The 24,718-nt window shown below is 35.7% G+C and overlaps 1 protein-coding gene across 1 annotated transcript; it reads left to right on the top strand.

The window, feature by feature from the left end:
• Positions 1–1,849: 1,849 nt before the first annotated feature.
• On the top strand, positions 1,850–24,083 carry Fkbp12 (peptidyl-prolyl cis-trans isomerase Fkbp12). Its single transcript, XM_083139419.1, has 5 exons — positions 1,850–2,058; positions 4,561–4,608; positions 14,924–15,036; positions 15,487–15,560; positions 22,472–24,083. Exons 1-5 carry the CDS (start codon positions 2,022–2,024, stop codon positions 22,527–22,529), a joined length of 330 nt encoding a protein of 109 aa, XP_082995545.1. The 5' UTR covers positions 1,850–2,021; the 3' UTR covers positions 22,530–24,083.
• The last annotated feature ends 635 nt before the right edge of the window (positions 24,084–24,718 follow it).

Genomic DNA, 24,718 nt, shown 5'->3' on the forward strand with positions numbered 1-24,718 from the left:
CTGAAAGGCTGCCCTAATAGCGTCCTTTAATTGTTCTGATGTTTGTTATCGTTGTTTTGATACCTTTTCCTTAATAATGCTCCAGAGGGCATTGTCACAAGACGAGAGATCAGGGCTTCTGGGAGGCCAATCCAGAGGCGCCGGATGATGTACCGATCCGCGTCCTATCCACCTATTGGGAAACACCTCACTTAAATATTCCCTGACAGCGATGGCATAGTGGGGCGGTGCTCCATCCTGTTGAAACCAGGAACGTCCCCAGAGATTCATTCTTTGGAGCTGTGGAACAAAAAATGCCCGTAACATGGCGAGATAGGAGTGTTGATTGACTACGCCATCGAAGAAATAGGGACCTATCAAGTGTTTGGCGGACATAGCGACCCAGAGCATCACATGTGGGGGGTTGTTTTCCAGCTCTTCGTAATAATGCGGATTTTCCTTGGACCAGAAATACACATTCCTTGCACGTGCACTTCGATATATTGTGCATTCATCGAGGAAGAAAAGGTCAGCCCGCTGCGGGAGTGTCGGAAATACCTCCAACATTCTTCCACATGCTGCATGTCATATACGCATGTCATCATCACTGAGCTCGTTGACGCTCTTGCTGGTTTAAAGGATTTCAATCCAAGATCCTTCTTCATGTGTCGTAACATTGTTGCTTTCGGGATTCCAAGCTCAGCAGACCGTTTGCGCAGTGACTTCTGTGGTGACCGAAGCACAGATGCCTCCACTCCTGCACATGTGTTCTGTCTTTTGGTTGGTGCACCAGGCCTCGGTTTGTCTTTGATACATCCCAACATAAACAGTTTCTTTTCTCAACGCAGTATTGTCACTTTTGGTGGTGCATTTTTTTGGAATCGTCTTGTGAAATCTCGTCGCACATCCTCCATGGTCTTGCCGGTATGTGGACGTTCATGGGCCCAAACACAGACAACAAGGCGCTCTTCTACATTGTATGAGCTTGTGTCAGCCATCTCTGCAAAAGAAACACTGAATTAGAGATAACAAGATATTGATTCGGGAGGTAACAAGACATATGGACCACCCTGTAGTATAAGCTCGGCCGCATACACATATCGTACATGCTATGTTGCGTCCACCAGCAGGCGCGTTGTGTATCATGGAAACTCCCCGATGGGGCGTAGTGGTAATGAGGGATCCCGAGTTCGATATCCAGTGGAGGTCCATAGTGATTCGTATTCCGCTTTAAACTGTAGGTCCAATAAGAATTAGCCTATCTGTGCGGAACGAGGATAAAAAAAAAAAACACTCAAACTTAAACCCAAGACAATATGGATTACACTAACCAGTAAATTGAGTGGAAGTTTTGACCTGGTGTAGAGGGAGGAAAAATATAATTAAATTATACACAGATTAGCCTATCTGTGCATAAAAGTGGACGTAAAATTCAAACAAGCAAAAAAAATGTGAAAACGTACTGTTAGAATATTTATAGGAAAAACAATGGCTAAAACAATGGCTAAAGTTCAATGAATATTGAGTATTAAATTAAATAAATGCAAGAACGAATACACTCTGGACTCGAACCAGGAACTTCAGAGGCAAGATCGTGGCAATGCTCAGACTAGACTGCGTGAATGAAATGGGAGTGATGGCTCAAAAACTCTCCTGAGTCCAGGCGTATATCTCGAAGTTATAATTTACATTTTCACCCCTACATATCATACGCAGTCTATGCGCTTTATCATAGGTATCAGTCAACAGATTTTTACCCATTTGCCTCCCTACTGTGTTACTAACACTCCATACGGTGTCTACTGGGACACCAATCAGATTGTATGAATGTGTGTGCGGGTGCGTTCTGCGCACGTAAACGAGTGAACGACTGCTGCAGGAACTTAGATGGCAGCACGTGCAGGGTTCGCCGGTTCAGCTTGCTGAAGCTTGAAATCGTTGCCCTGTAGGGAAGTTATTTTGGGCGTAGTTAGGATCATATTTTCTTTTGTTTTTATTTTGTAATTTGATATAATTGCCTTTCAGTACTTTGCAGGGAAAAAATGGGCGTTGAAGTCGAAGTTGTTTCACCAGGAGACGGTAAGTAGAAGAGTATTTCTTTTTACTATCTTTTTTTTTTTTTGGCCGGTAAGGTCCGGTTGGTTTTTGACTATCATCGTGCTTATGTTTCCGGTACATATTAATGTTTTCAAAAGACAAATTGAGATCAAGAGGATGATAAGATATATGTGAGCTAAAAAACTTTTAAAAAGTAAAAGATAGCAAAAAGGTTTTTAATATCGAATTTTTAGCAATTTTTCCTCCATCATAGTAGCTTCCACACGTCTCTGCAAACGTGGATTTTCGATTGTCCTTGGATTTACCTAATTATGCACTTGATTACAGCTAGGATATTAACAGCATTGATGTAAACAAAAGTACCGCATAACACATTGCCATCTCTTGCAACGAATATTAAAATGAAAATGCAGTCGTACCGTCCTTTCTAGGGCGTGCATTATAAGTTGCAAGAGAGAAAGATTTTGCACTATCTAGTACGTGTGATAATGATTTAAAACCAGTATGCTCCAGTCTGCAATTGCACACGTGTTAACCTACATTAACTCAAGACCTTCACTCTGTTCAGGATGAAAACGTGGTTCTAACACGAGTATGGTTTGCATCTTTTATTGCGGTCATGCTAAAAGTAGTAATAAATATATGAGCCCGTTCACATCTGCATCTGAACTGACTTATGACAGAGGCAGTTCTCTTTTCAGCATTTACGGTGGAATATGAAAAAATAATGGTACAATAAATTTTGCAGGCTTGAGGCTTAAACTTGAAACAAGATTTTTGGCCTTTACCAATTTTGCATTATTTTCTTTAAAATGGTCGATGTTGGGAGCCAAAAATCTGTTTTCATTAGAGACTAAAGTGTAAATCACCAACTCTGAGACCTTGTATAAACAAACCATCTCACCGATGTGATGTATCACTGAACACAGAGACCTTCCCGCACGCATAGAACTCTCCATGTTGAAAGTGGTACTACTTCTTGCTGTTCACATGATTATTAGAAAATAACCAATGTTGTAAAATATCATTATGTACACATATCTCGAAGCTCATTGAAAGTTACAATGCATATTCCTACAAAATGTTAACATTTGCCTTGCCATGTCACAAAGTTATTTTACAAAGTGCACTATATTTGGCAGAACAAAAATCGTTATTAGGATGCTTGTCAAAGTTTCCAACTGCAATAAATTTATGAACTTTATTTGTCTTCTTTTGATCATCATCATCAATATATTTATGGGACTTACAGCATTGCATATGGCTGTTTATGCCCATTATATATTTTATTTACATAAGATACAATTTACATAAAATCTACAAACAAATTTCAAATACACCTATCTATATCAAACCTTAGAAATATACATTACCATGTTATGTAATTTTGTCTAAAAAATGCAAGTAAAATATATTCAATTCGCATGCAAGAAAGGAGCCAAATTTATGGGAAATGATTACTGGTGCAGAGAGTTAACCATAAAGGTGAAGCAATAAGTACAAAAGAAAGAGCATTGGGTTTAAAGTGAGACGTCATTTGCGGCAGCATATCCCATATTACAAATTGGCCGTTGTTTTATCTTCTGTAATGAATCCTGTAACAACGCTGGATTTTCGTGTGGATTATTTTACGTTTGAGTTTGCAATGCTTTATGCATGCATGTGGTTTTGTTTACAGAAGGTCTCAGGGTTGGTGATTTAAACTTTAGTATCATAGCATACTAAAGGTTTGGAAGTTAACAAAGAGAAAACTAAATATATGCTTACAGGCTGAAACCAAGTGTTAGGTAATAATCAGAATCTGATTATTGATAACTACTCGTTTGAACCAGTTTCCAAATTCAAATACTTAGGAGTAATATTAACAAGTGAAAATTACATTAAAGAGGAAATGAAAACAGGCTTAATTCAGGAAATGCATGTTACTTCTCTCTTCATAAACTTTTGTCTTCTCGTTTAATATCTAAGAAACTAAAAGTTAAAATATACAAAACAGTAATTTTGCCTGTAGTATTATATGGGTGTGAAACTTGGTCCCTTACATTGAAAGAGGAACATAAATTGAGAGTATGGGATGAGGAGACAGGTGAGTGGAGAAGGTTACATAATTTAGAAGTACTTAATTGGTATTCATGTCCAGATATTATTAGAATAATTAAATCAAGAAGACTTAGGTGGGCAGGCCATGTGGCACGAATGGGAGAGGAAAGAGGAGTTTACAGGATTCTTGTTGGGAAACCTGATGGTAAGAGACCTGTAGGAAGGCCAAGATGAAGATGGAGGGACAACGTTAAGATAGACCTAAAGGAAATCTGTAGGGATGGAAAAGAGTATATAGATCTTTCTGAAGACAGGGACAGATGGAAGGCCTGTGTTGCTGTAGCCATGAACCTTTGGGTTCAAGAAGGCTAGAGAGTTAGTTATCATAGCATACTAATGTTGATTTAATGCTTCCTCAGATTAATTGCATATAAAGTCACAATTTTATGTCATTGGTTTTTCATTTTTTGTTTTCTTTTTCAGGAGAAACCTACCCTAAAGCAGGGCAGACAGTAGTGGTTCATTATACAGGTAAATTATTAATTTTGCATACAAATAAAACTTTTTGTATATTGCAGTCAGGAGGTAATGCTGTGTTGTTATAGAATAATGAAAATACAGGTTTGAATTCCCATGATTTGCATCCCCTACTGACTGACAAACGATTAACAGTAAAAATCAAGGGGTAATAGTGTCTTTCAGTAAATGCATGAACTGTAGGAACGTTGTGTGTGTGTGTGTGTTTTAGTTTGTATGTGTATCATGATTCTTGAACCCATGATTAATAATGCTTGGTTTCTGTACTCATATGTGGTGTACTTGAGTTTGTGTAATATTTTTTCTCCCCAATCTGTAGTTGTTTACTTCCGAACTATGGTACCCCCTCCCCTTTAAACTGGTTTGATTTCTATTTGTCTGTTAACACATACGGTAACATAATAGTATAGGGGTGACTGATTTCTTCAAATTTACAGGAGAAAGTACTTACAGAAATCATTTTCTGTAGCATTGTGGAAGTTCGTGAATGTAGTTTTGATCCATTTTAATACGAATACATGTTGTTTTCTGCGAAAATCTCTGTCCGACACGCTGTTTCTGCTGCCGCCATTTGCTTTCTGCACAAGAGCACAATGTTCCCTGTAGGCAGTGTTTTAAACTCACCGTGTTTTCACTAGAACATGACGTGTCGAGTATTGTTAATTTCTTTTTTTTTTTAACTATGCTTACCTAATCTAACTTAACCTAACCTTACGGCAAATGGTTTTTGGGCTAACGTGATTGGTTTTTGGGGCTAATGTCAATGGTTTGTGAGGTATTAGCATAATTTCAAATCTGGGCAGGAAAGTAGGTATTTTCCGGTAAACGAGGTTGCAACACTGCATAAATCGACAAAACAGTCACACAATGTGCCCTGAACCGTACGCTATCACCCGCCATAATGTGTTACAGAATCGAAGTAACAGTAAGTACTCGTAAATGTAAGAAATAGACATTATCTTGGTTGAAATGCATTATTTCACCTTAGGAAATGTTCCGCATTCCAAAATAGTACGTTAGCAATGTAAAAAAGTGTGAAATATATGATTTATAGGTGTCACCCCCATACTATAATAGTACCACACATACTTTACAGGCTTAGTGATTATTTAATTCATGTTTTCTGGAGAACAATTTTTCTTTTGTTAGGTTAGGTGTGTCACATTTAGGGCTCAGCATTAAAAGAATGTCCCTCAATCCTTCCAACACCCGATCTTATAATATTTCTTGACAAAACCAGCCTCTTAACATCACAGGAAATCCATCAGAGCTCCGTGTCTGAGATGTCTGTAAAACAAGAATGGTTGTTCCCTGTGAAGCACGGATGGTCGTGTAAGCTACTTTACAAATTGTAATTTCTCTGGTACATAATTCTTACTGAATGAATGTACTAATTAGTTTCTCCAAGTTCTAACTTGCTTCCACAATCATTTCCAGTATTCTGAAACCATTCTTAATTTTGGAGCAGTTACCTAATATTTAGTACAAATAATTGTTGTTTTAAACACCTTTTTCCAGGAGAGAGGGGCTTTATTTCATTGCAAGTTCTTATTTTTCACATCTTCGTTTGCCATGCATTTTAACTGTTTTCCTTGCCAAACAATTATTTCTGTCTACTACCACATTACTGTACGTGTGATAATTAAATTATTTCTACCTTCCACAATTATTTGATTTCCTAACAAATTATTTCCTGTTCATTTTTATGTTGTTACTCCAAAGAGTTTTTATTTTCAAATACTACTTTTGTGATGCACCATCCATTTGAGGGCAAATGCCCACCATGGGGTCATGCATGGCCAGCAATTCTCATCACTGATGATTTCTGGCTTTCGAGACCAGTCTGCTACTAATACTTTCATTGCAAAATAATCTGGATCTCCCAATGGAGATACAGCTGGTACAACGAACCATTCAGTTACAGTGGAGATGTGATATATTTTTTTATGTATTCAATGATTATTAGCTTAGAGAAGTGTTTCTCAACTGCAAGCCTGCGGCCTGGTACCTGGCTCTGGCATACATTACATTAGGCAATAAAAGGTTCTTCTGAAGTTTGCGACTTGCAGCCCGAGCTGGCACCTACCTAGAAAGTGATGACCTGTCGTTCGGCATTCACTAGAGATAAGAGGAAATCCTCTCGCACCAGTCCTGGTGAGGATTCAAATCTGCTCTTAACCCGTGCAGCATCCAAATTTGAATGTTAACAGTTGAGTCTTTCTCGAGTTAGTGGGAAGAGTGAAGTGACTTGCTGCCTGAGCTTGTTACTACCTGGAGAGATGGCCTTTTGTTCGGGGTGTGAATGGGATAACAGGAAATCAATTCCTGATCTAACCGGGGGACCAGTTTCTTCCCTCCACCACGTTCAATTTAGTTTGTGCAGCATTTTTCATTAATTAATTTATTGAAGTGGAAATATTCTGATTATTTGGAGTTTTTTGGTGTCCAAATTGGAACATTCCAATGAACATCAGCACTTACCAAATTAAATTAATGATATTGACCAGAACAAACTTTAAAAGATTCTATGAGATCCAGTCATCAACTAATTTAAACCAAAATTTACATTTGTCTACAAGCCTAGACATAATAGAAACAATACTCTACGATTATGCCATAATTTTATTTATTAATATTAAATTTCAAGGCACATATTTATTGACATACAAAGTTTAAAAAATGAGTAAGCTATTTGTGATTAAAATTGTTGAGATCAGGGCATAGACTTTTAAAAAATTAATTTACTGGGCCACGGTCTCACGAAAGCTGAGAAACACTGGCTTACAGCAAGAGCTCTTTAGTCTCCCTCTTAAAGGAAAGTAATGTATTTGTTTCTCATTTTGGCTGTGCTGAACAGCATTTCAGTAATGCATATTCTAAGTTTTAAATTTTCAGTAGGCCTGTTTCTTACAATTGCTAGAAACATTAAAACAATCTGTTATTGAAATATCTGGATGAAAACCTTGTATGTGCCAAACTCACAGTAAAAATATCTGTAAATATTTATTATCACACAAACAGATTTCTTCATTTTTACAGAAGAAACAATGGTAATAAGTTCCTGTAGCATTGTCTAACATCTGGAAGGTGTTTTCTGTCATGTGGGAATGTATCATGTATCATAGTGGAAATTCATGTTTTTTTGTTGTAATTTTCTGACGTACAATAGCTTTTGGCACGTACACCTTCGTAGATATCGCACGTCGTGCTTGTGTTTTGTCGATGTTCATTGGGTATGCAGTGTTTCCAACTTTCTGCGTTTCCAACCAAAAATGCAAACACAGTTAAAATCCGTTAAACCATTCATGATAGCCCCAAGAAACGTTTAGGTTAGGCAAACACAGTTAAACAAATTTTAACTATGTTTGCCTAACCTAACCTTACGTAATGTCTCTTGGGGTTATCGTCAATGGTTCAATGCATTTTAGCTATGTTTGTATTTTTTGGGTTAAGAAGGTTGGAAACCATGCATACCCAATGAAAATCGACAAAACACAAGCACGACGTGTGATGATCTACGTGCCATATTGTGTCTTACGGAAGTGAAAAAACGAAAAGAAATAAGTACTAGTAATGTGAAAATTGAAATTACTTTCAACAAAAAATGTAAATACACCTTAAAGAGTGTTCCGTGAAACAGATAGGTAAGTATGAATGTTAAAAATTACGAAACAAAGAAGTTACATATGTTTGTGGAATAGTAAATTTTTACCAAAATATCAACTTTTAGACTCGTCTGGTTTGGTCAGTATGAAGTAACAGACCCAGCTTACAAATGAGTTATATTTTCAGCGGTGAAGTTGATAGGTTTTATTTTCTATCATTTTGGTACCTATTCGATCTCCACCGAACACCTCGCACTCATTTATTTCATCATTTTTAACATTCGTACTTACCTATTCTGCATTGCGAAAGATTCTTTAAGGTGGCATTTTGCTTTTTTCACGAAAATATCAATTTTCCACATTAACAATATTTATTGTTCTTACTTTTTCCGCTTCCGTAACACACAATATGATGGGCACAGCTTGAGTCTTGTTGTGGATCATGTGGGTATGCAGTGTTTCCAACCTTCGTAACTGAAAATACCTGAATAGCCCCACAAACCATTCACGGGTAGCCCCACGAACCATTTCCAGCAAGGTTAGGTTAGACAAGCATAGTTAAAATTTTGTTCGTAAAACAACGCGATACAGCTTTAAAAAAAAAAAAAAAAAAAAAAAAAAAAATCACCTTCACTTCTTGCAAAACAACGGCATGGTTGGAAACACTGACAGGGGGTTACGTCATGAAACGTACAGAACATCCGGTTCATGTAGAGGAAGCAAATACAAGCAACAGTCATTGTGCGTCGGAGAGATATTTTTCTTCAAAAATAAAATCTGTTCGGCGGAGTTCGAATAGTTACCATTATTTTATATTGCTTTTAGTGTTACTTTTAATCCACTTTATGCTCAGTTAGGCTAGACATGAACCATTGTGCAATATACCTTCGCCGATATTGAATCTGGATCGCTTTAATTACAATAATGTTAACCACCATGGACGTCTGCAGGATTTTTTCCAGGGAGGGGCAAGGAAGGTATTTTTTCCATGGGGGGGGGGCAAACGAAGGCAAATTTTCCCCAAAAATAGTGTTGTTCCCTAAAAAAAAACATTGCTTAAATTTGAATTTATGGTGTTCATGCAATAATTAACACACATTATTGTGGCTAAAATGAAATTATATGTGTGAAATACATATTTTTTGGTTGACTTTCATTTTCCAGGGGGTGCGCATGCACCCCCCTCCTCCGGATGCCCATGTTAACCACTACACTACACTTGTTTTCCAAGGAAGGGATTTTGTGTAAGTAGAAAAGTCATGCTTGAACTTATCAGTGCATAAGTTCTCTTCAGTTTGTCCACTGTGCTATGAGCATAGGCGCAGACTCCATGGGGCTTGGTGGGCTCGAGTCCTCCCCCAATGTTAACGATGTGGGGGCAGAACCCCCACAAATAATTTTGCTTAAGAGGATCTAATGTATTATTTTGCTTCTCTTGTAAAAAAAACACATGACTTATTACTATATACTAAGTATATAGTTATTATTTACTATTATACATATATTAATCAGACATATAATTAATTTAGCCAACGACTTGTTAAAGACTGTTTGGGAATCCCCTAAAAGAATGCAAATATTTAGGAATAATTTTGATGTGAATGAGAAGGCTGGCCATAGTGGACTGCAACCACTTTGCCCTCGTCGGTGGACATTGAGAGCCTCCAGTATGCAACAGATCTTAAGGAACTATGAAAACCTTCTCAATGTTTTTGAGAAATTTTCTGAAGAAGATTCTACTGACGCAGCATCAAAATGTGATGGATACCTGGAGACCATGCTTCACTTCAAGACATTTTTCTTTCTCTCCCTCTACTGCCATGTGATGGGTCCAATAGAAGAGGTAAACTGTAAGATTGTTTCCACACATTGGTGCTACAGAAATGGAATCAAAACTAAAGTACTTCACTGACATCTTTCAAGAAAAACGAATGGATTTTGAGCAGTTCTGGCAGAAATGCACAGAGGGCAAACCCAGCCTCGTTGAGTCAGAATTGCCCCAGCAACGTCACGTCCCTAAGAGACTTGAAAATCCTGATGCTGCCAAAACTCACAAGTTCTACACTCCAAAATAGCATTATAAATCAATATACACTGACTAGGCTTACCATACGTCCGGGATTAGCCCGGACAGTCCTGGTTTTTCAGTGATGTCCGGGATTGCAAAATGTCCGGGGTTTTGAGAATCTGAACATGAAAATAGCTATCGGTATTGAATATTCACGATCAGAATTTAAAACAAACAAGCCATTTCTGAAAAAGTCGTGTCTAGTGATAAGTGCAACTGAGTCAACTAACAGATAATGCTACCTAGAACAGATAGGTTTCCTAAACATCAGAAAATATATTATTTAAAAATTGATTGATTTTAGAAAATAATGTTAATATTTTTCTTGTACAATTTATAGTCTAATGTTCCAATAAAATATTACTGCTTTTAAGTAATTTCAATTTATTTTTGTAAAAAAAAAAATGAAATTCAGCAGTAACGAGTTGATCGCCAATATGTCCTGGGTTGGACCCAAAAAAATTATGGTAAGCCTAACACTGACGTCTGTGACAGCAAAATCATATGTTAAACAAGGACATGAATCTACAGGACTACAAAAGTGCTATTCGCCGACTAAAGACATATTTGAGATCTACAATGGGGCAGAAGAGACTGAGCAGCTTAGCGGTACTACACATACTTCAAACTGTGCTTGATAATTTGGACCTGAGACCGCTCGTTAATGAGTTCATAGAAAATAACTCAGTCCGTAGAGCAACTTTTGCTTTATTTTTAAATCATGTTCATATGTTTTTGTTGTGTATGTCACTTTATATCTTAGTGTACTTCCTATGTTTTTTTTTATTATTGCAAAATTAAATTTCAAAAGTAAAATATTGTAGCAAGAACAAAAAAGTAAACCTATTTTCCTGCGATTTGTGTTAGCATTTATGTAAATAATTAAATAAAACTGTTAAATATTGTAAATATGCGTTATTTTATGGGTACGTCAACACTAAGGTTATTTTCAACCCGTCACATGTCTGCGGACATTAAAACACGCCCATGCCTTCGCCGGGACTCGAACCCGAGACCTCTGGATCAAAGCGAGTTGAGTCGACCACCCAACATGCTTGGCTACCGAGGCCGGCATAAAACTGTTAGGTTGGCCTCGTAATATAAATACATACTTTTCAATAAAAATGTTAATTATCTAAAAAAAAAATAAAAAAATGAGCAGACACCAAAGACATAAAGAGACTTTGAAACATTTTCTTAACGTTTTTCATGTTACATTTCATTTGCATGAGGAATATAATAGCTGCTTAAAAACTCCTATATGAAGACGTAATTTTTTTTTAAAAAAAAAAAAAAGGGTGTGAGTCGTTCATTCACTTATTTCAGTGATCAGAGTCCCCCCCCCCCCAATCATTTAGACAAGTCGGCGCCCCTGGCTATGAGGTTGTCTTCTATTTTCTCTACTCAAGAATCGAATGTAATGTGAAAGGTAACAACTGAAGAGGCCTCTCATGATTGATTGATTGAGTTTAACTCCACTTAGGCACAGGCAGGCTAATGGGGACTGGACCTACAGTCTCGTAGGCTTTGTTAAAGAATTGATCTTTGTGATCTGATTTAAAATTCAGGAATACTCCTTAGGTTAAGCCTATTCTTCAGTTTTGAAATAGGAGATATTTCTAGAATAGGTCAAACTTGATTCTTTGCCTTCAAAGTTTCTTGGGGTAAGATGACATACTCATTTCCAGCCTGGGGTTTTCGTGAAGTATGTGCTCCAAAAATGACAATTTTACTATGACAGGTTGGCTATATTTTGTTTGCTCTGATGAAAAATTTATGTGGTACTTCTTTCAGTGGCACTTAGATGATCATAACATATGAAATTACACACAATAAAATTGTACTTGACGGGAACATTTCTTGTGTGGTATTTGCATATTGAGTTAGTCGTCCACCTGTGTTTTATCATGTAGTAAGAGAGATCACGAAACAACAAACCATAGAACACCAAAAAATGTCACCTTATAACAGTCCTCTGATACAAAACTCATCTCTCATGCATATATTTGTGCACATCTGATATTAATTAGAGCTTGCCCAATCACAATTGACCTGAATAATAAACGAATGTTAGTGTAAAATACTGTAATAGATTTCTAATTTAGCCCTGAACACACTCGCACACCTAAAAAAGTTACACTTAAGACACACCTGGGTCCATATGACCCAGCTGTTTATTTTATTTTTTATGTGCATAAAAATTTGGAAGTACACAATATTTGTTCATGCTGCCTTGAAATGTGTTATTGGTACTTGAAACAAAAGTATGTTCATATGATAAAAAAATATATCCACACCATAACAAATGGATATAATGAAGTAAGTCTTGAAGCTTTCCTGGCGACGAATGTCTAGTCCCGTGTCGAACTGGGCCCAGCCTGGCTAGCGATAGTTAATCAGAAGCACGGACATAGCAGACACGGCTCCCGATTGGTCCACCATCTTCACCAGGATCCTCCTCCACGAATACATATATACAATGAGTTGACGCTCAGAACTGCACTTCTACCCTGAAGATGAGAGTAATGTTAGCGCTCGAAAGCTTGGAATCTTTTCCACAACTCACCTGTTCGATAGGCCGAGAGAATCTTTTCATCAGATAGATATAGATATATTGTTATAAATATATTTACTTCATGACAAAATATACATATGTAGAAATGAGAGTATATGAAGAACTATCCGTGTCATTCTCTCCAGTCTTCATATGCGAGATGCCCTAATGTGCCAGTAATTAAATACTAATTATATTAATTATAAAAAACAGAAATAAGAAAAATAACAACTAAAGTTTGATCACAGCCTCGCGGCGAGAGCGCTGGTATACTGCCTTTCTCTAGGTGATTTCTCTCACTTTTCAAAACAATTGAGGCAACTTATACTGGTTTTTACCATACAAGAAATTTGATTTGTTAGTCTCACCTAACAATAAGATGCGACCTAATCATCAAACATTTTTTGTGAATAGAGCACGAACAGACGTCAAGACATCCCCTATCTGGAGAACGAGTCTTCTCTACATTGCCTTAGAAAAATGTAGTACAAATATTGATTTATTCTGTATATCATATGTGCAATTTAAAATGCTCATGTTCACTAACCTCGTTCTTACTCACTATCAGTACCACTGATATCAATATCTGTTAGGGGATCATTCAAGATTGCAAGGATATATTTTTCGTCCACAATCCTGGATTTAGCTTGGTTGATGTTAAAATCACGTTAGCACAAAAAGTAACACTAACGGCACACCTGGGTCGGGACCCAATAGTTGCTTTTATCACATTTAGTACCCTCACAATGTTAAACACTACAATGGCTTGAAGAGAACAAAGGGCTAGGAGACTACTGCGCCAGTCACCCCATTGCTGCTTACCACTTCGTAGTGCATGGCAAAATAAATTTCCGTCGGGTCCGCAGGACCCAAGTGTGTCAGTTAAGGGTTAATATGGAAGCTAACCTTCCCATTTAAAGTTAAGCTGAATATTAACATGTTATAAATTGCTTGATTAATTGATCTGCCATTTGATCGACCATCCACAGTGGGATTATTCTTGTAAGATTTTTCCTCGACTGTTCAATCCATAGTAATCATGGGTGTTCCCAATATTTTTGTTACCCAGGCTGTTGGTATAGACTAAATTAGAAATACTAGTAATAAGAATTATTATTATTGTCTTTATCATCAGTTTATTGTTATATACTTGGTGAGACACTTCTTGATCCACCAGGTAAATGAATATCTCAAACTTTTTTTCATTATTTTTTGCATTTTATACCTTCAATAAAGTGAAGTGTTGTTAACTTTACACACCTCATTCAAGAAAATCTTTTGAGAGTTAAGGGGATGTTTTTGTTTAGATTCGATTGTGTGACCTCCCAGAAATATATCACTTTTGGATTATTGAAAACTCAAAGAACCATTTATTACTTTGATATAGTGTGATAGGACAAATATTAGTTGGCTATATTGTAACATTTTTTGGCCAATGAAAGCATGCCTAGTTTGAGTGAAAGAACCCAAACATGAAAGGGGTAGTAGGTAGAAACATGTATGAAACTACTCTGTCTGTTTGAGTAAGTATTTTGCTTGCATTGTTTTTTTTTTATTATTACTGCTCACTTTTTTGTGTTTATGATGGCTGTTACAATTCATAAACCCTTTTAAAGTGGGAGGAAGATAATTTTCACTGAACCTGCTTCCCTATGTGTGTTCCACTTGCAGCTCCCCAGTCCCCCTATTTTGCCACTGGATGCATCCAGTTGGCTCATACAGACTTGCATCAACTAATACAGATGGACTGTACCTATCCATAAATCTATAAATTTTATTTAGGGGATATTAATAATTGTACCTTTTGTATCGGGGAATATTAAATTTTAATTGGATATTCTTTTTTCTCGAAAGGTGAGGAGCTAATAAGATTAATTTTAAGGTAAAAGTGTCATATTTTTCTGTTAAAATTATACATATACAGATGATCTGTATGTATGTGTATGCATGGAAGAGGAAAAACTTGTTCATTTTAGCTGCCAATTACATTAAGATTATTTTTTGTTAGATTGTACAAGGCCTCAACAACATGCTTTTAACCTACATCCCTGTATGTTAGACAAATACTGTTTGTTTTTTCAGGCACGCTGGAAAATGGGAACAAGTTTGATTCTTCGCGTGATAGAGGTGTACCTTTCAAATTCAGACTAGGTCGCGGTGAAGTTATAAAAGGCTGGGACCAAGGAGTAGCTCAGGTCAGTTGAACTGTTGATTTTTATGGCTTGTAACTCTTACATTTTGCAGATTTGACAAAATGTACAGTAGCAAAAATTATGTAATTTCGCTTTCACTAGCTGATGGCAAGTGCACTGTTCTGAGAAGTCAGTCAGTTACATTAGAACCAATGTGTGTGTCCACCATCTCGCCAAGCTGCATGCCACTGGTTTGTGTGGCAGGATTTTGATTAAAGATCCATATTTTTTAGGCTATAGTTATAATCCTGTACCAGAACCAGTTGTAGTTTTGGGTATTGTAACAGTTTTGTATCATAACTATATGTCTGAATATATCAAACATCATAATGGGATTAGTTAGTGTTTATTGTAGAAATGTCATGTCAATATCTACCGTTTTCTTAAACATTTATACACATGTATTTCCACAATAAAGATATTTAAATTAATGTTGTAACTGTTGTCTTTCAGATGTGTGTAGGGCAGAGAGCTCGTCTTACTTGTTCGCCAGATTACGCATATGGTTCTCGAGGACATCCAGGAATATATCCTTTTTTATACTGTTTTTTTTTATTCATTATTAATGTTGGGTGATATGAGGGGATGTGTTATGATAAATTTACAAAGAATGCACAGAACATTACATTAACCTGGGAATTGTAGCTTTCCTGGTGATGTGATTCGAGCAAGTTTGCTTGGCTTACCTACTAGGTTAAATCTGCATCAGTGTCCAACATTCTAGCACATAATATTGCTCTGATCATAATTTCCTGATTTATACATATGTAATGTTCTAACTGTTGTCTTTCAGATGTGTGTTGGAATTTTGATGCACATATGTTGCTCTGATCATCATTCCCTGATGATAACAATGTGTGCGCTCGATATGTTGGATGTTAACACCAATTTAACGTGGCTGGTAACCTGAGAACACTTGTTCAAATAACATTAACCTCTTTAATAGTTAATGGTCAGTGTCCAAGTAACTCTGGTGCATCTAGTAGAAAAAGAAACTGCATATTTATATACTTTTAAAAATATATATACATGTACCTGAGTTTTGCTTTAATAATCACTACAATTATAAATTGAAAATAAGAGAGAAAGCTTTTTATGGACATATTGAGCTGGTAAAATCAATTATCTTAACTTTTTTGGGTCTACAATAACCTATTGTAGATTTGTGCGTGTTACTCACTATTACTCACCTTATACAATAACAGCGAATAGTCTTTATTGTTGCCAGAAAGTGGTTATAAGTTCCTAAAATGATATGCTAAAGATGCTTTTTAGCAGCAACATAATAATAATTGGATTTTTTTTCTCGCATGATTTTATAGTACTTTATAATTTGGCATATTCAGGTGGTATACTACATAGAAATTTCAGCTAAAAATGCATGCTCAACACAGGACTCAAACCTGGGTCTGTGGCATACTGGGTTGTTGCTCTGCCAACTGAACTAGCCCTGGTCCCATCTGCTAAAGCTTGAGGAGAACAATGGACCTTGTGGCATTTTGTGTGTGTGTAATTAACAAGGCTCTTTTGAAGACCCATGCACTTTTACATTCATTAATTTGGTAATTCTGGCACTCGGGTACTGTAGTGAGAACAAAAGTCTACAGATTGGTCATTTTTTATCATTTTAATTTTTGAAAACTCAATTTTTTCAAGAAATTGTGAGAAGTGAAAATAAATCAGGCCCCTAGTTACCAGTAGTAGTGATATATTACTTTTTTGTTGTTACATCTCTAGTTATAGGATGCGTGAAACAAACATACATTGGTAATATATATAGCTCAAGTTACTACTTTTTCTGTAGTGTATTGTTTACGTTCAAGCCTTTTGTTGCATACGGTTGTATTGTACTTTTACAGTTTAACACCTCACTGTTAAGAACTTCACCGTGCGAAAGAAAGTGGTGTAGTGACAAAACACTTTTGAGAGCTTCGTGCTGTTTTTATACTTTTCAGTGTTGAAGATGACCGAGTAATGTGCACCTTCAACAAGTTCGTTATTAAGTTTCTGGGGAACTGTTCCTAAGAGTTTAAGTAAAGCACAACACTTGTCAAACTATGGAAGGGAAGTGATACATGGGTCATTCCATGTCAAATCATCCAGAATTTTGTGAAAATGTCACCCACCATCCCCGATTTTGATGAAATTCGGTATACTTATAGAACTTTTAATGCTGATTACAAAAATGACAACTTTTTTTAAATTGGTCAAGGGGTTCAAAAGTTACGAGCTTTTTAAGAACGTGTACGCCACATGCAGCTCCACTTTGAATGACACGCATTAGGTTATAAACGATCGTATCTTCCCTCGGGTTTGCCGTAGAAACTTCGAGTTTGTTTTATTTTGTTCAGAATAGTATAAGCTTTCATTTAAATTACGTTCCAGATGAATGCATCAATAAACATGTGTTTTATATATAGTTTTATGTATTTTTTTAGAAAAATAAATGACTAACTTCAAGAGCAAATTTCATGCAATGCCCCCCTTTCAATTTCCCCCCAATTTTATATGTAGGTAGCTCCGAGTGTGTACTAATGCCCGATGGAAAAATTTGGATGGGCGGTTCAGAGACAGGGTGATAAAAAAATAATTTGCATAAAATGACATTAAAAGTAAATCTTATTAAAAATGCTTATGTATTTAGCACAAAGCCTGAAGTACATTATGTTTCAAGCTACAATATTCAAAATTTATGTTCACTATGTGTGAATGTAAGCATAGGCGTAACCTGGCGGGGGCAAAGGGAAGCACTTGCCCTATCCCAAATTTATATATTAATTAAAATTTGCAAGTTAAATATATTTTGTGATCCTCCTGGCACTTGAGGATCAAACGAATATAGAGTAATATTTGTGATTTTTCAAATGTATTTATCAAATAATCCTGGACACTATTTGTATGCGATGGAAAACTTTGTGATTATCCCAACCCGAAGATAGTTTCCAAGTGACACCCATTAAGATAGCACCTAAAAATTGTACTCTATGCCTTGCCAAAATTTCATGTACTATAAATTGTGCCGTTCACATTTTAGATGGATATTTTGACCATTTTAAACACACTAAAGTAGTTGACATCACTAAGTACATATGTCCATCCATTTGTGTTGTTAATGTCCACTGGACACAGCATACTTTTTGGCCAGTAGTAGGAAGTTGATGGACCAAGTGCATGCAAGAATTTAATAGTTGCATCTTCACATTCACGTGGACTTTTCAAGCAATCCTACAATCAATTTGAGTCACGCACACACATGCTACTACATAACTGTTTAAAGTTCGAATTCGGAAAGCCACTTCTTCACAAAAGTCAAACCATATAGTTATACAAAACATATTACATCAGCACTTACTATTTTTGCTCTGACTGTTAAACAACTAGTGTTTCAAAGTAAGTAGTTACAAAGTTACAAGTACAGTTATTTTTTATTTAGGAATTCTAACTGTAACTAGCTACTTTTAAAAGTAAGTACTTGTAACGTTAACAACGGTAACAGAGTTACTTTTTGCAGTAGGGAAATAGCTAAATTGGACAATTCTGTTCCAGACTATAAAAATAAAATATGTACCTTCTCCGGATGCTACGTGAAAAGATTGTCTTGGAATTGCTGGCAAGGAAGCTATGCTTTGTTGCATGCTAAATTGAGAACATCCACGCTTTACTGTAATTCATTTCTAATTGTATGTGAAAACTCCATTGTTTTTGGTAGACTGCTGCATTCGTTTGGAATGTGGTTGTCCAGCTAGGAAAAAGTCATTGTCGAGGGAGTGGATCTTTGGATCTTGTTGAACTTGGAATGGAGGAGAAAGAAATAGGTGCAAGTGGAATCAATGACACCATATTCAAAATACCGTGGTCAGCATACAAATGATTTCTTAATTATAATTGTTCAAGCAAAGCTGACTGTGTTTTCCATCATTTATTAGCAGTAATAATGTAAATATATGAATGCATATTATGTTCTAGAAACATAAGTAAAACACAGAAGTTACACAAAATCAATGATCATTAACAGTACGTTACTGTTACAGTAACTGTAAAAGAAACTCAGTTACTTTCAAAGTACCAGTAACAATAACTGAGTACAGTTACTTTCAAAGTACCAGTAACAATAACTGAGTAACTTTTTTAATGATTGACTGTAACTCAGTTACTTGTAAAAAGTAACTTACGGAACCTGTAAATTTAAAATGGTGCATAATTCCTGGTTCTGTTGTAGTACTTTGCAATCGCTGACACATTGTACTGTGGGTTGTTGTCATTTCACCTCACCCTAGATGATTACTAAGAAATTTATGTCTTGAATACTATTTCTACGGAATTGGTACATAATTGCCGTACTTGTTGCTTTATACTATAGAAGTCTATACAAGTATTTTTACTGTTCCAACCATCCCGTCACAAGGATATTTTCTGTGGTATGTGGCGAAAAAGCTCTATTTGAAAAACTTCCATCAGCACAAATGTGTAGTATTAATTCTTACTTCATATTAAGTATCCCCATGAAGAGCAGCCAAAAAAGAACTTCCATATTGAGATAAAATGTCCAAAAGAATGTTCTCGAAGATAAATTTGCTAAACTTGGGAATGTTAATAATGATTATATATATAATTATATAACATATATTTTTTTTTAAAAAATGAAGACTGTTGAAACTAACATAGATACAGTGGAACCTCGATTTTACGTTATCCAGGAGACCAGGCTGAAAAACTTAATACGTGGGAAAATATAAAATCTTGGAAAATTTCTGAACAATTTGCTATGTTGGGACCACCAAGATTGAATGCAAAATGAAGGAAAGAGTAAAATCGAGGAACTTAAATCGGGGTTCCACTGTAATTATTACTTGCAAATTTTAATTAATATATAAATTTGGGATAGGGCAAGTGCTTCCCTTTGCCCCCGCCAGGTTACGCCTATGCTTACATTCACACATAGTGAACATAAATTTTGAATATTGTAGCTTGAAACATAATGTACTTCAGGCTTTGTGCTAAATACATAAGCATTTTTAATAAGATTTACTTTTAATGTCATTTTATGCAAATTATTTTTTTATCACCCTGTCTCTGAACCGCCCATCCCAATTTTTCCATCGGGCATTAGTACACACTCGGAGCTACCTACATATAAAATTGGGGGGAAATTGAAGGGGGGGCATTGCATGAAATTTGCTCTTGAAGTTAGTCATTTATTTTTCAAAAAAAATACATAAAACTATATATAAAATACATGTTTATTGATGCATTCATCTGGAACGTAATTTAAATGAAAGCTTATACTATTCTGAACAAAATAAAACAAACTCGAAGTTTCTACGGCAAACCCGAGGGAAGATACGATCGTTTATAACCTAATGCGTGTCATTCAAAGTGGAGCTGCATGTGGCGTACACGGAGTTCTTAAAAAGCTCGTAACTTTTGAACCCCTTGACCAATTTAAAAAAAGTTGTCATTTTTGTAATCAGCATTAAAAGTTCTATAAGTATACCGAATTTCATCAAAATCGGGGATGGTGGGTGACATGGCCTGGTCGAATTGACGTGGAATGACCCACATGCAACACTTCCTATCAATACATTGCCCATATTTGCAGATACCAAGCAAATAAACAACAGAAAAGTACTGTTAGTATGCTAATTGGTAAAAGAATGTAACACTTACATTGGGTTAAAGTGTAGAATATTAGTGCTCACCTGCAGTTTGGGGGGGGGGGGGGTTACGATGATATGCCCGTACCCCCTGTTGTTTCACGGACGCTGGGGCGACATGAAGGCAGAACGTAGCCAGATTTTATTTACTGAATGCATCCTTTGGGGTAAACTTGTTCTTGTTCTTGCGCATATTTGTTGCTATGCAACTTCCACGTTGCAAAGTTCCGACTGACACACTTTGGAGATATGTAAGAGGAAAAAATGCCAAAACATCGTTCCTTTTGTTTGCTGCTTCAATCAACTGTCAACAATCGCACGGAACCTGTCCTCTAACTCCAGCAATCCTGTCAATGTTTCTTTTTCGGTGTTTTACTGCTTCGGAATGCAGCAGGCGGCTGTTCGGAAGTGTTACTGGACGTTTTTTGGACATTTTAATAATCTGCAACAATAAGCAGCACGATAATTTTTTTTTAAAAATAGTTCGTAGTATTGCTTCCCTTCGGATACTCAGTTGTGGTCTGGTAGTGACTGAATCGCATGCATTAGAAGAGTACGGTCTTAACAGTTTGCATATTTCTGAATTTCTTTTTCTGCTTTTCCATTTTCGCATCCAATGAAAATTAGTACAGCTGTCAGAGGCAGAAAATAGGAAAAGGCAGAGAGAACGGGAAAAGGATACCTTCCGTCAACCTACTTTCATGAATAATTTTCTGAAACGTTCAAAATCAGGTGAGTTATTGAAATCATTGAAAAACTGCCTACTTCTAGCAAATCATTTTTGTACTTTTTCCCCTGAACAGTATCATAGTAAAAATATTTTTCCTATTAGTTTCGAAACTAGGGATATTGACACTTGAATTTTGGATAAGATTAGTTATGTCAGGTTTTCAGTTATTTTTGAGCATACCAATTTTGACAGCCAGCATGGTGAGAAGTTTCTCGAAGTTGACTGATGACCACTGTTTGGCTTATCATACCCCTTGTTCACTAATCCTGAAACCACCAGTGTTGGTGCTGGCTAATAAAGTGCTAATGAATGTACTAAATTGTTGAGAGTGGTGCTAATCACATAACCTTTTTTTTAAAAAAAAAAAGAGGCCAGATCGTTAATGTGTGTGTGTGGCCCTATCTACTCCATATGGCATCATATCACATGCAAGGATATACAGAACGTGAATATGTTAGTAATTTTCAGCGAAATCATGTGGTCACTGTTTTTCTTCTTTGTGCTTAATTTCTCAACTGCATCTCTGCTCAGTTTTGTAATCATTTTTCACAAAAATAATGTGAGAAAAACTTGGCGAACAATGAAAAGTAAGAACAAGAAGAAATACTGTGAGAGGTGATGTGATGCCACATGAACAGAAATGGTGACCTATGTACACTCATGAAGCTTGGGTTGTGACAATTTGGAGATAGTGCCTATTTATGAGAATTCCTAGAATAACATCATTACCTACAAAGCAGTATCACATTACGTGGGCTCTTGATTTTACATTTTTGTCAAGGTACCAAGGTGAAAAAACATAAATGCAATAAATGTCGCATAGATAAGTTATAAATGTTAATATAGAAGATCGCCATTGAAAATATACCACAGAACCGTCCAAGTTGTGCTGTGCTGCCCTCGCGTACTGCAGTATTAAATGGTTTCAAGCCTTGCATTATATATTTTTTTTAACATGTCTAAGATAATCTAATTTTTATTTTTAGTAGGAGTTTATAGAGAAATATTTTAAGCACTTAATAGATACTGTTGTTATTCCTTGACTAAAGCTTACTATTCCACCAAATTCAACTCTCATCTTTGATGTGGAACTCCTAAGGGTTGAACCATGAATTTGCAAATTGTTGCTGGAACACTTGACATAATTTTGCTGTATGTGTCGTAGAGAATTAATCTGAAGCTCCGTGTGTATGGAAGGCACCTTTATAGTTTCATAGGTCTTGGTTCTGAGGGGAATATTTATGGATGTATCTTTTTAAGATTTGATTTCTTCATGAACATTTTGCAATAGCAACAAGGTAGCATATTAGCTTACCGGAAAGGCATTTCTAAAGAGTAATTTATTCTTCACTACTATGCAAGTCATTGTTAACATTCCTGCCTATCAGTGTTTATTACTTTTGTTAAACCAGTTGCTGGAAAATTTGACACATTTTCAAGGTAAATCGTGAAATTTTGTATAGTATCTACTATTGTGATAGGTTTTTCAGCATTTTTTTTGTAGATCTGATTTTTTTTAGCAAAGCTTTGAATGTCAACATTATTATTTTTTAAAGGTTTGTTATTACTGGAAGACAACTAATTGGAAATAGACTGCCACTCAATGAATTGTTAATGTATTTCAAAATATAACTCTTGATCGAAGTGTTACAAAAGTGATGAAAATATGAAATGGGACGGGGAAATTTAATATGTTGATACTGTAGTGCATTTCAGAAAAAGAATACTGTGTAAAACTTTAACAAGGAGGCATAATGATCTAATGAATTATGAAAAAATGTATATCAACAATAGGTTGTTTTTTTTCACTTCAAAAAGAAGACTATGAACTAGAAGTATTTGCTACTATTTACTTTGAAAGAGAAAATACAGGCAAGCCTTTCTAACATTGAGCTTGATAATGTCAGTAAGGATCTCTGATGTAATTTTTATTGCTAGTTAATAATTTTGCATTAATATACACTCTTAACAAGAATAAAGCTTCAGGTATATTAGACTGTATTGGGATAAAGTGTAGAAATTACCACATGTACAAATGACTTTCATACCTCTTGTAGTGTCTATTATATACTACTTTTTGTTGTATTTCTGTGACTTTTCTTTACTGTGTCTTTGACACGTTCATGTAATGCTACATCTGTACATACTTATTTCTTTTCTTTTTTTATCCATTGCATATGCAATCAGTAAAATATGAGGCTAATAAATAGGGTAACGAGATTTGTTTTGTAGTTACAGGTCTTCTTGCCTTATTTATTGTTCATTCATCACATCACATTTAGGTACAATTTACACTTAGATAAAGTTCAGGATAGATTTTAATTTCCCTTGGAACAGTTTTTCAAAGTATGTTTGGAGCATTTTTTCAATTGTCAGCAGCAATCTTACTTGTTCTTTAACAAGATGAAAAGTATTTTGATGTGTTCTAGATGGCAAACTAAATATGCAAGCACTTTCCTTTATTAATTACATGGATATGTATATGTATGTTGGCACATTTACAAATGCAAAAAAAATATATATATATATCTATACCACTACGTTTTGTATTATGCTTTTTATATCTATTGTACTTTCTGTGCCCATTGTTCTTTCCAAGTGATGAAGGATGCAATTTTATTTACTTGTTTAACTCAAACAGTATAATAAAGTCCTTGAAAATATAATTTCTTATTTGTTTACATGCACTTCTTGAATTCCATTCTTGTTAATAGAATATATAAAAATATTTTATGCCTGGCACTGTGAATTTAAATTGTGTATGTTCATCTGTGATGTAACCCCAAATAGCCGTGAATTGTTATTATATTCCGTGTCTGCTTTTTATTATTGAGTAACATGATTAAAATAAAATAAATTGTAATGTTGCATATTTAACAATACACCCTATTAAAATTAGACATCCTTCATATTACCAAGTGCTTTTAAAGTTTTTCCATCCAAACTGTGATCATTGATTGTTGTAACTATTTATTTGGAAGTTCCAGATACAGCAATGAGACCACTTTACACACTGAAATCATAAGAATAACAAAGCTCCAGAAGGAAGTCTATAGAAAAGAGCGCATGGGGAAGGGATAATCCCATGTATTTTGTAGTTCAAGAGTTTCAGAAATGGGGCATCTCCTATTGAGCTTCTAATAATTGCTACAAATCAAAAATAACTCCCGTTGCATAATACAAACATGTAACAACAATTCCCTAAAGTTTTGCACACCGCCCTTCAAATATAAAGTGCTGGGAGGACATTTTTATTCAATTTTTTTTACAACAATTTTAATAATCACCATAGAAAAATTAC

The sequence above is a fragment of the Lepisma saccharinum genome, chromosome 1 (genome assembly GCF_977018435.1).
Source record: "Lepisma saccharinum chromosome 1, izLepSacc3.1, whole genome shotgun sequence".
Classification (NCBI taxonomy): Eukaryota; Metazoa; Arthropoda; class Insecta; order Zygentoma; family Lepismatidae; genus Lepisma; species Lepisma saccharinum.

Bases quoted from the DNA above. Each gene is read 5' to 3' on its own strand.
- Fkbp12 (XM_083139419.1), top strand. From the start codon at position 2,022: ATGGGCGTTGAAGTCGAAGTTGTTTCACCAGGAGACG. The intron at 15,037-15,486 runs GTCAGTTGAACT...GTTGTCTTTCAG, and splicing joins GGGACCAAGGAGTAGCTCAG to ATGTGTGTAGGGCAGAGAGC. The intron at 15,561-22,471 runs ATATCCTTTTTT...ACTAAAGCTTAC, and splicing joins TCTCGAGGACATCCAGGAAT to TATTCCACCAAATTCAACTC.